An 18205-nucleotide genomic window follows, 5' to 3' on the forward strand; every position below is an offset into this window, starting at 1 on the left:
TCATGTAGTCACAAGTCTGTCTTTTCATGTAATATCTTTTCTGTAAATACCTGCCTCGTTCAGTTCTTTAGTAGTTTCATGTGGACTTGCAGAGGTGGTTTAGAACACCGTCATCTATAACGAGTAAGAAAAATTTCACTGGGTTTGTTTGCTGTAACATTATAGGGGCAGCCGTGTTGGACGAATGGAATCAGTTTTTTTCTTTAGTATGGATTTGTATCATTCCAGAAAATATAGACATACTGTATAATATGTTAAACTGTATTGAAACTATGTAAATCCCTAGATTAACAATGTTTGACGGAAGCATAAGAAGATTTTGGCTTGAATTTGGTGAAAAGATTTTGAGTGAGAGACTTCTATTGGTAGTTACCAACATTAATAAAGTAGCAAACACTAAGACACTAAACATGTCTTGGGTGATCGACTACATATATGGTAAGAGGGGAATGGTGTGTGTTTTTTTTTCTTTTTTTTTTTTTTTTTTTTAGTGAATTTTGCATTCACCAATGCGAGATGTAGTCATGTGGTTCTTGTTAAATCTTAATGAGGTTAATAAAGAATAAGGAAATGACTGCCAGGCTGATACTACTGATCTACAATGCACATAAAAACCTTTTATCCATAGTAAGGATTTTAACTGTGCAACGTAATGAAACTTCCTATGCTTTTTGTTATCTCAGTATGGCTGTTTCCTCAATCTGTGCTCATGTCTGGGGTTGGGCCAAGCACATACTAAGCCACACACCCTTGGGTAATCAGATGGAAGGATGCCGCTATAAGTTGTGTCTCAGTTGTGCTTATACGGTTTCCTGTGGATTTTGGCTTTGATCACTGGAAGTAAGTGTCTCCAGTTTACTTGTGCCCATAAGCTTGTGTATTTCCATGTATTCTTTCTGCTTCAGGTCAGAACAACCAAGGTAAGCTCATTTTTAAAATAGTTTGAATTCACTGAGCAGGTTTTGGGCATGTCTACCATTTGGAATTGAAACACAATGACTTTCTATTAGGCTTAAAGGACAAAAACCTGGAGTTTTCAAAGCCTTTTAGTTATTTCTCCGCTTGTTATGTTTTAAACCTGAACACAGGTATAATATAAATTTGCAAGTCTTATGTTATTTTTATAACAGCCTATATAACGATATTGTATGTAACTATTGTGGGTAATGATGTAAATATTATGGGCCATTAATCAAGGGCTCAACCTTCATGCAATTATTCTAGCATACTGGAGCCTGATGGTGTGAAACAACAATGCTTTTAAAGATTAATTACTCTCAGTACTGCATGCTCACATTTTATTGTTTTACTAGGGACTTACACGATTCTGCTTTCTTGTTAAGAGTTTTTTTTTCCCAAGGCACCATCTGTCACCTGCTAGTGATTACTGAGAAAGACTACATAATGATTACTGGGGAAGAAAACTCATTTTCTACATTTCTTATTGTCCAGCACATTATATTTAACATCACTGTAGTGGAACATAAAAGCACAGTTTCTACCCATATGGAAACGTTTTTTAGGAGCCAAGCTAGAAAAGTCGTTTTATTTTCTTAATATAGGTCCAATAGAAAAAGCGCAGTTCTATTTAAATGTGTTTTTAACCACCTAAAGGTGCTATGATCAGGGCTAACCTGACTTCAGGTTCAGCTTGCGTAACTTGCTTGTCTAAAAAAAAAGTGACGTTTTACTGAGTGACGTTTGCTGAATCAAGTCTCATTGTGCTGTAAGAGGCAAAACATCCGCTTAATCACAACAAGTCAGTCTAGAAATCCTGACATCTTGTATATCAAATTCCACATATAATATAATCCTTGTAAAGAGAAATCTTAGTCTGCCGTTGTGTGTTAAAACTGTCACCCATTGTATCCAGATGTTGAATTCAGTAATTAAAATTTTACTACTCAAATGCTGAATCAGATGTGTAGAGCTTTATTTAGCTTGTGAAATTGTTCTAGAGTGGAAATGTAAAATATTGCCAAATAAGTACAAATATACTCTGCTCATGGCTGTAGGCTAAGATTAGCATTAACACTAAATGAGGCTCTTTCATTGAACTCGTTTTTCTGCCTGTAGCCAGGTGTGTTTTCTTCCCCAAACCCCTCTGAGACCATAGTGCTGTTCAGAAAAGCACTTACATGTGTTAGCTTGCAAAAGCATTAACCTGATACACACTGATTGCATTCTTTTTGTCTCCTACTGTCTCCTTTTTTAAACATGTCTGGTATCTGTGTTAGAATGTCTAACGTTTATTTAGACAAAAGATTCCAGCTGCATGTTTTTTTGCAGTGAGTTAAAAGCACCTTAAGGGGATGTATTAAGAAACCATTTCATCATTTTAGTTTACACAAGTCACACAAAATTTGCCTGTGAATAATCACATGTAAATGACACGTGGTGTGTTAGACACCTCACATGTAATGTTTCACACGTCTCACATGATTCATTTAGTTACATATGATTCGTTTATTTTTATGATTCTTTTATTTGCACATGATTTTTTTTTCCACGAGTCATTTATTTCCACATGATTAGTTTTTTATGATTCATTTATTTTCATGATTCATTTTTCACATGTGATTTTTTTACACAAGTTATTTTCACATTGTTTGTTTACACGATTCATATTTCACATTATTTATTTATTTACATGATTTGTATTTCACGTGTGATTTTTTTTTTTTTTTTTTTTTTTTTTTTTTTTACACGAGTCATTTATTTACACTTGATTCATTTTTTTTATTTTATTTATTTTCACATGTGTTACGATTCCCTTTTGTAATTAATCTAGGGGAATTAAGGAATATATATTTTATAGGTGGCTTTTATAGCTGGTTTCCTCTCTGGAGGAGCCAATGAATGAGGAGTTAGTTGGTCATCAGCACACGAGTATCAGGTGCCAGTAATCAGCTCCTATTAGAGCAGCAGCACAGAAGAGAAAAGAAAACAACAGAGAAAATACAAAAACTCTTGACTGACCCCAGAACAGTACAAATTACGTCACAGGATGTAACACGTAATTTTTTACACATGATTTTTTTTTATTTACACATAATTCATTTCTTTTCACATAATCTATTTATTTGCACATGATTTGTTTATTTACACATGGTTCATTTATTTTAAGATTTTTAAACATAATTCACTGATTTAAATACGACTCATTTATTTTCCCACATAATTTTTACATGATTTATTTATTTTCACATGTGATTTTCCACATCATTCATTAATTTACACAGGTATTTATTTTGATGTGTGAATTTCATTTTCACATGATTCATGATTCGTTTATTTTCACGTGATTTTATCCCATGATTCATTTAATATTTCACATGATTTTTTTTTCACATGGTGCACTTTTCACATGTAATCACATATTACTCACATAATCACATGTGAAATGTATGTGATACTTTATGTGTAAGGCAGGATCTGCTAAATTATTCACCTGTGTATTACGTTTGGCTTTATTTATTTCTTTATTAATTATATTTATTAGAAATAAATGAAAAAACAATGGAATAAATGGAAAAAAATAAATACATATTTATTTAGACTTCATTTCTGTGTTGAAGGTGTTGGAGTCAGGCACATATAATCTATTATTATTAGCATAAGAACAAGAAAATACAGAAATAAATAAATAAATACAAGAATAAAAAAGGATTAAAGAATATATAAAAGAATACAAATATTTATTAATTGCATAAAACATTAATTAAGCACATACACAAGTAAATAAATAAGATAGGGGAGGTGAAAAAATGGACGCTTTAAATAATTACGTCACCGTCCCAGGTTACTTTGTTCCATGTGTATAAACTGTGCTGCTTCTTTAGAATTTTCTTATATAAATTTAGCACAATTTTTTTTTTGGACAAAATAATGTTTCTATAGCTTCAAGTGAAATGAAACTTGATAAAATTGATGTGCGAATGTGAAAACACCTAAGTGCCTTTTGGGCATCTTTGTAAATCCTGCAAACATTGCAAAATATAAATTATACACTTATTTTTGTCAAGCAGGAATCATGAAGATCGCTGCTTTCAACGTTCAGAAATTTGGAAAGAGAAAATTGTCAGACCCTGTTGTCAGGAAAACACTTATTAAGGTAGACACATTTCACAGACAGTATCATGTGTTGTCTATACTGAGAAGAACATCTGATACTTTCCGAAACATCACACAGCCTGTATATGCATATTTGCATGATGTTTGTGTTTCAGATAGTGTCACGCTATGACATAGTTGTCATCCTGGAGGTGGTGGATGCCAGCGGGGAAGCAGTCGACAGCTTTCTAAAAGAGCTAAATAAGTAAGCTAGGTTAAAAAAATGTTAACCGTTCACAGATAGCTAACAGTGTTCTTGAACTGAGGGTTAGATTTGAAGGAACCTTGTTTTGGCAGGGCCAACCCACAGCACCCTTACAGCATGAAGCTCAGTGTACGACTGGGGAGGACCACGTACAAGGAGCAGTTTCTGTTCCTTTACAGGTAAACGTGTTTTAAGGAGAACACAGTACATATTTTACAAATAATTTTGACCAAAAAAAAAGAAGACAATTTCACAATTTGAATCCAAATACAGATGTTTGCTCCCTTTAATGTGACTAGGATACACCACAGCTGAATTGAGTTGGATTCGTTTTAAAGCTATGAATCTAATGTTTCTAACAGATAAGGGAAATTTATAGCTACCAGGTTAGCATCATGCAAAACTATATGCTTAAATCATCACATACAGAAGCATGTACAAGCACCAAAAGATATCATTTGGTTTAATTAAGACATTTGTACGAAAACAGTTTCATAAAATTGGAGAGGACGTCTGTCTGTATTTAAAACGAAAAAATACAAATTAAACTGGAACTACGCTATCAGTTGAATTGCAAACTTTGGCCTATACTTTGTATTTGTTGTTTGTTCTTATGGATAATAATGGCATAGAGAGTTAAAAACCACATAAGCAGGTTTGTTTGAGATCCTGAACAACTCTGAGACATGTGTGACGATTAAGCATTTACTTTGCGTGATGCTAAGGTGTTAGATGTAAGATTCGCTTATTTGTTAGCTTTGTAGCTGCAATGATAAATTCAAATGGCTGGATATGGAGATAGAATAATTAAAGAATCATTAGAGTTATTAGAATCATTAGAAATTTTCATTTAAATGCAAAAATTTAAGTGTGAATGTTAGAATTTTGAATCTGTATCACTGTATTTTTCTGTAAGTGAGTTTTCAGATGAATTTCACTTTGGCTGTCTGATTGAATGTTTGAAATTTCAAAATGATGTACCCATAATTTCAGATGATACAATGAAGATTTGTAAAGATTTGTCATTTTCAGATTTTTTCGCACTTTATTTTTTTACAGAAAGCATTTTTACCTCTCTACAGAAATTCTATACTCAAAAATACTCAAAAACAAAAATCAAAATAGTGCAAACACTTCTCAGAATACACTCATTTCACCTAAGATACACTAACAACTGTTGGCATCAATCAACTATTTTAGCAATTATTTGCTCTGTAGTTTTTTTTGTATTGTAATTACTTATTATTATTCTTCTTTGGTTGAGCTAGACAGTGAAAAATGACTCAACAATGACTACACAATAAAAAAAAAAACTCATTCCAACTGAAAAAAAAAGTTACAAAACTATTTTAAAAAAATCTTATACAAAGTGGTGTAGATGTAGGTGTCAAAATAATAAAAAAGGTAGTTACCTGCTGGTCCACATAAAGCAGCTGGTCCACCTGTGCTAACTTTGTGATGAGCTTTGGAAAAGTGAACTTGGTAGTGACTAATACTTCTTAGCAATTGTAAAACTCTGTAAATTCAATTCGAGGTTGTATTTTCATTAACAGGAATTCTGTGGTGGAAGTGATTGGCACTTATCAATATGAGGACAATCAACCTGGAGACGAGGACGCCTTTGCTAGGGAACCTTATATCCTGCGTTTCTCTTCTCCTAACACAGGTAGGACTTAATCAACGGGTGTGTTAGTGGTTTCTGTCTTGTGACAGCAGACTAGCTAGAGAAATAAATGCAAATAAACAAACACAACTGTATACTTTATATGGTTTATATACTTTATATAGGTACTGTATATAGTTTATTTACAACATTCACAAATTACACCTACTGCAGGCTACAAGTGATTCTAACTGGCATGGATATGTTTGACATGTCAGTCATGTTCAGTCCTGATTTACCGATTGGCAGCTGGTTACAAAGTTCCACCCCTTTTCTTTAAACTCCCAGTAAAGCCGTTTGTCCAGACGGGACTCAAAATGACGCATTAAAAGCCTGTTTCGTCCCATTAACGAGTCCACAAACACTAAACAGATGCTAATTGATGCACAGACTTCGTTGTGTGTATTAGCTCTGTGACAGAGCTTCAAAGGAGATTTTCCTGCAGGCTGCGCTGATCACCGAAAAGAGTTTGGGTTTAATGAACAAATAGCACGATATTGCAGTGAGATATTTCCTCCAAGATTGATGAATAATATAGACATTTTGGTAAACATTTCATGTTCGTATTTTAAGGAAATTTTAGGAGAAGCCGCGCTGGTAGCAAAACATAAGGGACAGTGATCAGGTTTCACTCATTACTCCAAAAACAGCAAGGTTTTTTCTCACCGTTTTTTAAGCAACATTCACTTAATGAGAAATCCAGTGTAGAAGCAGGAAATACATCAATGCAAATGCTGCTATCAAAGTTCTAGAAGGCAATGTATCTATATGACGCAGTCACACTCAGTGACAGCAGAGACTCAGCTCGGCTCGGCTAGGTAGCGATCTATGAGATGATAAGCACGATGAAGTTGATGGTAGTATTAAGTTAATTAATGAATCAATTAATTAAATTAATAAAGTGAATTTTCCCTTTATATACTGCGAGATTGGAATGCGTCGTTATGAGCCTTTTATCAAACATTTCATGTTGCTAGTTGCCTCTTTAAAAGTCTGAAATCCATATATTCATAAGTATTTAATATTAGTTCAAGTGTTCCAGTGATATAGTTGGAGAAAATAAGAGGAAGAAAAATTACCCAAAATAACTATACTATATGGCCAAAAGATTTTGGACACCTAACCGTCAGAGCCATATGTGCTTCTTCCCCTAACTGTTGCCACAAAGTTGGAAGCACACAATTGTATATAATATCTTTGTATGATGTAGCATTACAGTTTCCCTTCAGTGGGACTAAAGGACCCAAACATGTTCCAGCATGACAATGCCCCTTTGTATAAAGCGAGGTCCAGGAAGACATGATTTGCCAAGGTTGGTGTAGAAAAACTCAAGTGGCCTGCAGAAAGCCCTGACCTCAACCCCACTGAACACCTTTGGGATGATCTAGAAGGCCTCCTCACCTGACATCAGTGTTCCACCTCACTAATGCTCTTGTTGCTGAATGAGCAAAAATCCCCACAGCCACACTCCAAAATCTAGTGGAAAGCCTTCCCAGAAGAATGCGCATGGTTTTGGAATGGCACATATGGGTGTGATGGTCAGAAGTCCACATACTTATGGCAATGTAGTGGATTCATACAATGCATGAATGAAACTGCCAAAATGAACCATTTAATTACTTGTTAAAAGGACACACACCTTGTGAAACTGCCACATTGCTTAAGATGTCTATTAATAATAACCTTTAAAATGACAGAGCAGGGAATACAACACAATGTGCTGTGTTTTGATGTGATCTGCCCCTTTAATGGAACACATCAGTATTGAGTAAGTCGGTTAGTTGCTTCCAGTTAGTTAGTACTAGGCTTTAACTTAAAATATTTGCTTGATAATTTTTTTTTTCTCGTTACCTGATTTCTGTTGATCAGATTACTGTGGTGTTGTATAAACATGGTTCAAATCACGATTAGAATGTGTGATGAAGTTGTATTTTACTGTTATATCTCATGTACCATGTGATCTGAACAGTGACTTGGTCACCTTATAGTGACAGTTTAAAAGCTTGTGTTGCTTTGTGCTACAATCTATTTATTTCTACTGTGTGTGTGTGTGTGTGTGTGTGTGTGTGTGTGTGTGTGTGTGTGTGTGTGTGTGTGTAAGTGGTGAAGGATCTGGTTCTGGTGCCTGTCCACACAAAGCCTGAAGACTCAGAGAAAGAAATAGACGAGCTATATGACGTGTGCATGGCTGTCAGGAAGAAATGGAAGACTGATGTAAGTCAAAGTCAGCTTGAATGAGCAAATGATTATGAATTTATTCATGACATGTACCATTATTTAAACATCTAACTGAAATACATATAATGAGAAATATACTGTATACCTATCCAGATGAATTAAATGCAACAAAACTGTGCTTAATATAAACATAAGCTAATTAAGTGAAACGTATGGTACTGAATTTAATTAAAATGAAGTAATTAAAGTAATTGAAATATGCAACTTTAAAAGTTTGACCTTAATAGATAATAGATAAATAATAAAGCAGCATTTGCATCAAACATTATATTAAAACTTCCCATGTTTAAATGTTGCCGTACATTAAGGATTGTCAATAGAAAGTAAAAATCATTTACTACATGATTTATGGGCAAGACATTGCAATATATAAGCAATAAGAATTGCTTATTTTGTTGTTATACACAGAACATCATGATCTTGGGTGACTTCAATGCGGATGGCAGTTATGTGTCTAAAAAAGAGATGAAGGCAATGAGGATCTACACAGATAAAAACTTCCACTGGCTGATTACGGATAAGGAGGACACCACCACGAGCACAAAGAACGACCACACTTATGACAGGTTTGTCCAGATTTGATTGATTTGTTGTGATACAGAAATATAAATACAGAGATAATGAATGAATCTGAGTATTGTTTGAGCTATTATCATGTTATGATCTCTTCGGATAAATTAACAAATCAGTTGTTTTTTTGCTATATTGCCCTGGAAGGTGTGTACCCTCTTTGAAGTTTCATTTAAAAAAAAAAAAAAAAAAAAAAAACATGGCAGAGACCACACCTTCCACATATACATATCTGACTAATGCATCACTGGATTATATTCAATTGATTTACCAAATTAAGTAGAGCACTGAATTCTGGATAGTTGAAAATTAGAGAAACGATTCACCTGCCCAGATTCAGTGAGCTTGTGTCCAGTGTAGTCTCAGATCCCTGTTCTTTCCTGACAGGAGTGGAACTCGATGCGCTCTTCTGCTGTTGTAGCCCATCCGCCCCGAGGTTTAATGTGTTGTGCATTTGAGATGTTTTTCTGCTCACCACAGTTGTAAAGAGTGGTTATTTTTTTACCGTAAGCTTCCCATTAGCTCAAACCAATTCTCCTCTGACCTCTCTCATCAAAAACTGGATGTTTTCTGTTTTTCGAACCATTCTCTGTGAGCTCTAGAGACCGTTATGGGTGAAAATTCCAGGAGATCAGCAGTTTCTGAAATACTGCTGGCAAAAACAACCATGCCACGGTCACTCAGATCACATTTTTCCCCATTCTGATATCTGATGTGAACATTAACTGAAGCTGCTAGGTCAACAGTTTCAGTTAATGTTCACATCAGACATCAGAATGAGGAAAAATGTGATCTGAGTGACCGTATATATACATATATAGTCATTTTTTGAAGATTGGGTATACGTAATACGTTTATTATTCAATAACTTAATTGCTAGAACATGATGGAGTACTGTGTGTGTCACGTAGGTCTATCGTACAACTGCAATACTGGAGTTGTCCTAGTCTTTTATTTTCTATTGATCTATACACTGAATTAAATTTGCATTTAAATACGGCATGCCATAATCAGCCAGGCATTTATGCATCTCTATTTCCATTAGGATAGTGGTGTATGGACAGACAATGCTTGATGCCGTTGTGCCGAACTCTGCCAAGCCATTTAACTTCCAACAGGAATATGGACTGACTGAAGCTGATGTAAGCACAGTTCCTTTGATTTTGTGGCTTTTAAAGTAATTTATTTACACACTGTATTCATCTGAGTTGCCATTTCATAAAATAGCTGTACTTGATAGGTCTATAATTATGAACTGCAACCCATATGTTGCTGTGCACAGTTTATCAGCCCCCCTTCCAGCCCATCTATCAGTTTTAAGGGACCACCACATTACCATCCATTTCCAGGTCCTGGGCTAAAGGATGTACGATCGAAGAGGCATTGATGTCAAAATACCTGGTCAGGGGTGGCCCTTTTCTATTTGATAAGGTGGAGGTGGCTGACAAATTATGCAAAAGATGGGCTAGGGTCAGTAATAGTACACATACAAAGTGACTTATACAGTATACAGACCTATACAAGGAGGGAGAGACAATGACGTGAGAGTTATTTGGTCAAGGAATCCCTAACTGCTATAATGTGTTTTTATATGCATAAAGACCATATGACAGTGACAGCGCCTTGCATAAAATGGAATTCATTAGAATTATGTCACGAATCTACAGTCAGTAACCCATAATACTTAAGTTAAAGAAAGCATATAAGTTGAAACATTTCTGCTCACCATTGGGCTTCATCCAATCTGACCGTGCTTGAGCAAAAATCAGGATCCAGATGTACAAAGCTGATAGCAACATATAGACCTGCTCTAGAGCCTTGCAGCTGTAGGTGCAGCCAAAGGTGGTTCAAGTATTGACCCACAATGGGTCAAAGAAATTCTTGCTTTTTTGGTTTGGTTTGTCACAATAACCAAATGTTCAATGCACATTAGTATTTTAGACATATTGTGTATATCAAATGGCAAAATTCCCATTTAAGTCCAATATAATATATATAGTATATAGTATCACTATAATGTGTGTGTGTGTGTGTGTGTGTGGGGGGAGCAGTTCCAAAACTTCCTGGAGGAATGAATCCTAATGAATCCATGTACAATCCTGTCATTTCAGTAGCGAGTGAGCAATTTGCAGTCATTAATTTATGACCTTCTCAAGCCCTTAAGCAAGGCCACTCATCACCAGCTGCGCTACTATGATCATACAGTAGAAAGAATTTATCCTTGGGCATTAATGAACACTTTTACAGGCACTTAAGGTGAGTGATCACTATCCAGTGGAAGTAGAACTGAAAGAAAGCAACGCCGGTGGTCAAAGTAAGCAGCATAATTCTTTATTTTACCTCTTTATTTTGTACATCCTCATTGCCAACTGTGATCTAATACACAATACATAGGAGTCAAACTACCAAAAAAAAACAAAAACAAAAAAACCTTCTTGCTTTAGGCTCTGCCACACCCAAGAAATAGACGACAACAGGAGAAAGAAAACACTGGCAGAGGACCTGGAAAAAGGGAACCGGTTTTCTGAAAATAACTGAAATGCATAGCTGAAATGTTTGAAATTAAGATGTACATTTTAACATCTGAGATCTATCTTGTGTGTTTGTGTTGTACTTTTGTTTACACAATAAACAGGATGTGTGATGCCACACAAAATACATACAAAACTTTGTGTGTTTCTCCTCTTATCCTCACAGGTGGGTATTAAAAATGCTAGTTTGTCTACATTTGCGTTTGTGGCCCCAAAGTAGAATCGAATGGCGTTTTCACATAACAGTTCCCAAATGCAGGTAACTAACAATTCCAATTCATTTCTTCCCAGACTTCTTGATTCCACCACTACCTGTGAAGGGCAAAGCAGAGACCAGATAAGACGATTAACTGTTGGCAAAACAACCTTAACTCGTTTGTTGTCACAGCTCAGTGTGTTTGCATGAAGTGTGCAATGTTTACTACTGACATGACACACTTAAGTACTGCCATCTAGAGGTCAACTTCATTTATCTCACTGAGTGAATTAACAGCTATAACATGGTGATGCACAACTCCAGCACCACTTTATTCATGCATTCATTTCAGTAAGCTATTTATCCAGGTCAATCCATTTAATTAAATATGTAACTACAGCTGTGCAATATGATATGATATAAATAATATCACAACATACTCTCAGAAAAGAATTTCAGATATCACCATTGGCTGAACGGATGCAGAGATCTATTTTTGTGCCAGGTGTTTCATTTTGCCAAATAAAGTAAATGACCAGGTTTTATTGGAGTCTTACAGCAGGATATTCAGCCAATTGTGCTGGACTCGAACATATACGAAACTGTATATGTACATGTACATATACATACACACTTCAGTAGTTGCTTTTTAAATGACAAGCAATAAGGAATTAATACAATAACTTTTAGGATTATGTCCATTAACACTAAAAAGATAATCAATATCATAAAGCAGTTTCATTTATCCCAAATTTATTATGATTTCATTTGCACAGCCATTGTCCAGGTTGGCAGAGGCCCTTCACAAGCGTCATGAGGCCGTGCTGGATGTGCTCATCAAGTCTCATTGTTTAATTTCCCGGAAACCTAATTAACTAAAGTAAAAAGTTTACGATACGTAAAGAATAAAACACGACAGCACGTGCTGTTATAGGAAAAGAATCAACTACAGGTTGGCGTGTCACGAGAACTGGAGTATGAACGTGATTATTTTCCAACAAATGCACATTCTAAAGCGATTTATTTCTCATATTTCACAGCAATTTCCAATTTATAATTTGGTAAAGATTGACACAACATACTTTAACGCATTTATAGTTACATTTACTGTTGTGGAATATCAGCAAAACAAGTTAGTTCTGGTTATCACTTATTACGGCAGCTGTAAAATGTAAACTGACTGCTACAAAGTGCTGACACTGTAGACTCCTTCCATACACTGCATGTTAAATAAACATTTTATTAAAACTTCATTACATCAACAATTACACTTTTCTTTGTTGAATAACAAAACTTTTTGGAATCAGTTTATTATTGGGCTTAGATTACGTGTACCGTCTGTCTCACAGGTGATTCACTCAGTAACTGCAGCCATTTCCTGATATTTCTCCTGTTATTTCCATTCTTTGATGTCAGACTCTGCTAGTTCTTTAAACCAGCCATTTTAAAAGGTGTGAGGGTGTCCTTCCAGGTAATATATTGGCTTCTATTCACACATAAGCCTTCTGATTATTTCAGAGGATTTGTACTAGGTCTAGTTCACATTTGGCTTGTGTTTAGACTTGACCCCATTCTGACTAATTATTATTAATTATAAGTAGAACCCCAACTACAGGTGGCGCCTATTATTTATTTATTTATTATTTTGTATTTTCACTAGCAAGTGACAAGTCGTTCATCTAGCGGGTGCTATTGTTGTCACTTGTGGGCGTTTTAGTTCCAGTGAGAAGCGGTAGTAAACAAAATGTAGATCCTGCAGCCCACTGTACAGTATGATTTATATGCACCCCTTTTGTTTAAAATGTATTTAAATTTGATTTACATGTTACATGCTAAGCTCAGCAGATGAGCAGAACAAAGTAACTCTACTAGCCATGTAAAAGCCATGTACGTTTTACACTCTCCAGAGGCACCAACAATCTCTTCTACTTCTTTCGTGGTTTATTTTACTATGTACTGTAACATAGTCTGTATACACATTTAATGGGAGATTGTATATGACAGGATAAGATGAAACCACAGTTTTAAGTTTTCTTTCATTTGTGTGTGTAATTGCAGGTAGCTGTGAGTAGGGAACTGAAGAAATGTCGGACCAGAATGATTGATCCGAGAAATAATTTATTTTTTTATATATATTATTACCTAATTTGCATAGAACTAAGAAAACTCTCAATTCGAATGTCACTTGCACTTGTCTCTGAAATTGTAGCTCCGTGTCACGCGGGTACATAGCAAATAGATACCCGTCTGCTGTTTTTTTTTGTTTGCTAGTGTGAACATAGGGTTACAAATCAAACATCTCGTACCTAAGGGTCCTTTTCCTGCTGCTTTGGCTTTCAATGCCTCCATAGCTTTCTGCTCCTCCTTCTGCTTCTGCTTGAAAGCAACTGCATCCTGTGTGTGAGGGGGGACACAAACATAGCAGGAGCTCAAACTTGCTCTAGTTTATCACCTGTGATGAATGCGTAATTTGGTTTACAATGGCTTCGCCACACTTTTTCTTTTTTTACAAGCTCAGCTGCGGCTCAGATAAACTCACCTCATCCATCTCCTTGGTTTGTTTCTTAGGAGCCTTGAGGGGTTTCTTCTTACCTCCTGCGTGTGCAAATACATAAACAGTCAAACTGTAATCCATTACAAAAGTGCACATCAGCAAACCATACAGAGTTTCACTGAGTAAAGGGAAATTAATTATTATAATCTGAAAGGACACAGAGGATTGAACCAGTTGCTGTAGGTTAATCTACTGAAAGCCATGAATCACTGGCTCATGTCTGGAATTAAGCACAGGCTTCTCTGCTACAGAACACGTCCATGCTGCAGGATCATTCTCTCCTTATTAGTTAAAAAACATTATCCAACTGTTGCAAGGCAATCTCAATCTCAAATGGCTTCCTACGAGCCAGTGCACTATGTAGGGTGTATACACCATTATTTTAAATCCTACGTAGTGCACTTATAAAGGAAGCACTGATAAATTCAGCCACCGACATGCATTTAGTGCATTACATTATACATTTTACATTATACATTTTACAGAGCTAAAAACTCGACAAAAACAACTAGTGAGCTAGCTGAATGACACTGAACAACTAATTTCGACGGTGTTCGTTAAATTAATATTAATATTCGTTAAATTAATCCTCGGTTAATGTTATAAGATGACAGTTAGCTAGCGTGGCTACATTACAGTTAACATTAGCGTAACATTAGTCCTGAAATATTTGAACAGAACGGTGAATTCGCGCATTATTTAACTACCTAATTTTATAAACTAACACGTCCACTACCTTGCTTTGTCTATAATAATACAAATATTTAAGATATTTACCTTCTCTTCCAGACATTTTGGATATGTTGCTTATAAACGGGCGCGTGCGAGTGTGAGACGCAGCAACGCTTCGCTCAGAACGGCGGTACTTTTCTCCACCCGTATTACGAAAAAATCCCGCCTACTCCGCAGCAACTGGCTTGTAGTACACGGAATACGGGTGCGAGGCGAAGTTGAATGTGAGGACCCCATCTGGTGCTGGTTAACCCGGATGTGGAAGGCTTAACATCTGCCTGAACTAAAAGTTATCTGTCATGTACGAAAGCTTGACTTTTGCATAGCTGCCTATCCATCTGTCTATCTATATATATAGCACTTTTAATACACTATTTAGGTTCAGTTTTAATAGACGGCAACTGACGGAATAAAAGCCAATAGCTGGTATGTAATATTTGTATACAGTGTGCTTGGATAAATAAATTTGGGCCTAATTATCTAAGTAGCTAATGTTTAGATGCTAAGTGAGGTATTGAAAATGACATACACATATAAGAGCATCAATGAACAGTTTTAAATATGTTTGAATGTAATAACATGCCTGTATAGCATTGAATGTCATAACCTAATTTAGATAGTCATATTTGGCAGCTATGTCATTGTATGTTATTTTTGTTTATAAACAGGTTAGTCTGGTTATATATGTGTGTACAGTAACAATAAGACTATTAAGACTAGATCTGTTTAACAGCTTACAGTGTTCCTTCTTACTCCAGGTTGCAGGTTTGATATGTGTGCTCGGTAAAGGAAAGTTCAATGAGCTACAGAGGGAGCTGTGTGCTACAAAGGAGGAATGGCACTTGCTTCTACCGCCTCCAAATCTCTGGCAGAATCCAGTGCAATGCCTTCTCCATCAACAGAACCTTCTGTTCTCAAAAAAGTCCACCAGATAAGCCCGTGGCCGTGCAGGAGAAGACCTCGGTGGCCCTGAAGAACGTGGCCGAGGTTGGGAAACAGTGGGGACAGAATACTTTGAAAACTGTGACAGCTACTGCCAATTACTGGTGGGAAAAGTATGAAGAGTTTGTCGGCCTTAATGAGGTTCGAGACGCTCAGTCCAAGGTTACAGAGGTATGTTTTTATCTAGTGATAAAATAGACAAAATTTATCCCTAATAAGCTCTCGTTTCAACACTCCTGACAGTGGATGTCTTGATGTTTTGTGATCAGGCTGAGAAAGCTTTCATGGTGGCCAGGGGAATGGTTCGTGAGGCTCATATGAGTTTGGAGGCTCTTCAGGTGAGGCTTAAGGAGGTTAGAGATCGCCTGGATCGAGTGTCGAGAGAGGAGGCACATTATCTTGAATTAGCAACGCTTGAACACAAGTTACTTCAGGTGGGGTGAGAATCAAGGCACCTAGGTGTTGATAATAAGTTAGATGATAAATATATTTAGTATATGTACTTACTGATTCATCTTTTATACGAATAGGAAGAACGGCGCCTCAAAACGGCTTACGAAAACGCAGAGGGAGGAGAGCGGGAAAAATTTGCCCTATTCTCCGCTGGCGTGCGCGAGAGTCACGAGAAAGAGCGTGCGCGGGCCGAACGCACCAAGAACTGGTCCATCATTGGCTCTGTACTGGGCGCCATTATTGGTGTCATGGGGTCCACTTACATCAACAGGGTGCGCCTTCAGGAGTTGAAAAGCTTGCTTCTGGAGGCTCAGAAGGGACCAGTGAGCCTACAAGAAGCTATTAAAGTCCAAGCCATTTCTCACAAGAGCCAGCAAGAGGAACTCCGAGGCCTCATAGACACACTTAAGTTAGCCATTACTAATAGAGCAGATGAAAAAACTATATCTGTTCCCTTAGCAGCCCAATCTGCAACACCACCATCAAAACCCAGCATGTCAGAAGAAGCCATTAAAGAGATGCTTCTGCACAGCCAGAGAGCTCAGTCACTCGTGGAAGATCTCAAGCCACAGATGGAGCAGATCAGACAGAATTTAGGGAAGATGGCGACTGAGCTTCTGGCGGTAAAGAAATCCATCTCAGATCGTCCTGCGGAAAAATCATTCATTCAGACAAAAGATACGCCACTTTTAGTGTGTGAAACAGAGAGCATCATCCAAGGCCTGGACCAGACTGAGAAAAGACTGGAGGCTCAGATTAACAGGTCTACTCTGTACAACACTATTCTGACTTACACAGCATTTGCCTTATCTATGCCAGTGCTGTATGTTATCTTCAAAGGTACATGATGAATTTGTCTAGATTGTGGCGTGCACTTAAGGGGCCATCGTTTGTAACAGAAGCGACCTCAAATTTTACAGAGTACTGTAGGACCTGTATCATGGAATCATGCACTGATGAGTAAAGAATTAAAATGTTGAACATGAACTATGTCTTGTTGCATTTCTTGTACTCTATAGACTTCACACAGGGCTTGGCAATATGATATGGTATCAATATTGTGATCGGTGACATTGCAATAAGGTTTTCTTTGAGAATCAACATTACTGTGGTAAAACTGTTTCCATTTTCAAATGACTAGGTTTTAAGATTAGGTTTTTTTAAATATAGCCCTACTATAGTTACTGTAGATATCATAATACCTATAGATTCAAGCACTATGATATGATGTTTTGTCATATGGGTGATTCCATGTTTGGGGTGCCATTTAGCCCTTGTAATTCTTAAAAATGTAACTAGGGCAACATTAAAAAAAAAAAAAAAAAAACAGACATAGCATCTGTGCTAATGACATGAGGACATTAAGGGCATTGTAATAGTTCATTTAACAATTTCCTTTTAATGTATAATTTGGGTAATAGGGTCGTACATTCTAAGGGAACTCACCAGTCAATATCACAATATCAATGAAAATACAGGAAAAAAAGAGAGAACCCGTGATCTTCTTCCCATGATCTTCAATAATTTCAGATGACGCAACTTCCTGTTGAACATGTGACTTGTGGAATATTCCAAATATTTCATAGGGGTGAATGTGTTCAGGTAACAGGATTGAGTGAATGTTGTGGAACACAATTATTATGTACATATTTCATAACTTTTAATGGGTGGCTCTTGGAAAAGGATGTTTCAAGCATGAGACGTTAAATAGACTCATACAATAATGCAAAAATAATACTATTTTTGTGGTATGTTTCATGGTAAAGTGTAAGTATATTGGCTTGTGGCAGGCTTTTCCAATGCTTAGCTAATATAAGGTTTTATAAATGCACTTTACAAAGATATTTTACCTGTGTTTAAATTTATTATACCTTTACTTTCATATTTATAAATGTAATATCAGTGGGACAACTGTAAATTGTGCTTCTTGTACAATAGTCCTGCAGCCTGCTTTCACTTTCTGCCTTATTCAGACCTGCTCTGCAGCGCCATCTTAAAGTGAGCTCGG

The 18205-nt window shown here is 36.4% G+C and overlaps 3 protein-coding genes across 6 annotated transcripts; 2 read left to right on the top strand and 1 right to left on the bottom strand.

Annotated features, from left to right (window-relative positions):
* Nucleotides 1-700: 700 nt before the first annotated feature.
* LOC113538112 (deoxyribonuclease gamma) lies at nucleotides 701-11301 on the top strand. Of its 3 annotated transcripts, none has more exons than XM_026932966.3 (10): nucleotides 701-840; nucleotides 4029-4114; nucleotides 4230-4318; nucleotides 4411-4497; nucleotides 5872-5984; nucleotides 8083-8195; nucleotides 8628-8785; nucleotides 9835-9931; nucleotides 11037-11103; nucleotides 11234-11301. In XM_026932966.3, the coding sequence occupies exons 2-10, from the start codon at nucleotides 4034-4036 to the stop codon at nucleotides 11254-11256; spliced, it is 828 nt and encodes a 275-aa protein (XP_026788767.2). In that variant the 5' UTR covers nucleotides 701-840; nucleotides 4029-4033; the 3' UTR covers nucleotides 11257-11301. The 3 variants fall into 3 exon arrangements, with proteins under 3 accessions (XP_026788767.2, XP_026788768.2, XP_026788769.2); XM_026932967.3 differs by having other exon boundaries at nucleotides 749-840; nucleotides 4026-4114; XM_026932968.3 differs by having other exon boundaries at nucleotides 819-920.
* tma7 (translation machinery associated 7 homolog) lies at nucleotides 11099-14991 on the bottom strand. 2 transcript variants are annotated; one of them, XM_026932969.3, is made up of 4 exons: nucleotides 14848-14991; nucleotides 14056-14111; nucleotides 13823-13910; nucleotides 11099-11632 (listed from the first exon to the last, which is right to left on the bottom strand). In XM_026932969.3, the coding sequence occupies exons 1-4, from the start codon at nucleotides 14861-14863 to the stop codon at nucleotides 11598-11600; spliced, it is 195 nt and encodes a 64-aa protein (XP_026788770.1). In that variant the 5' UTR covers nucleotides 14864-14991; the 3' UTR covers nucleotides 11099-11597. The 2 variants fall into 2 exon arrangements, with proteins under 2 accessions (XP_026788770.1, XP_053082945.1); XM_053226970.1 differs by lacking the exon at nucleotides 14848-14991 and having other exon boundaries at nucleotides 14056-14181.
* A 70-nt stretch (nucleotides 14992-15061) lies between these two features.
* ccdc51 (coiled-coil domain containing 51) lies at nucleotides 15062-17184 on the top strand. The gene is made up of 4 exons (XM_026932763.3): nucleotides 15062-15228; nucleotides 15561-15915; nucleotides 16014-16178; nucleotides 16275-17184. Exons 2-4 carry the CDS (start codon nucleotides 15601-15603, stop codon nucleotides 17043-17045), a joined length of 1251 nt encoding a protein of 416 aa, XP_026788564.2. The 5' UTR covers nucleotides 15062-15228; nucleotides 15561-15600; the 3' UTR covers nucleotides 17046-17184.
* Nucleotides 17185-18205: the final 1021 nt, after the last annotated feature.

Source organism: Pangasianodon hypophthalmus, chromosome 20 (assembly GCF_027358585.1).
Source record: "Pangasianodon hypophthalmus isolate fPanHyp1 chromosome 20, fPanHyp1.pri, whole genome shotgun sequence".
Lineage (NCBI taxonomy): Eukaryota > Metazoa > Chordata > Actinopteri > Siluriformes > Pangasiidae > Pangasianodon > Pangasianodon hypophthalmus.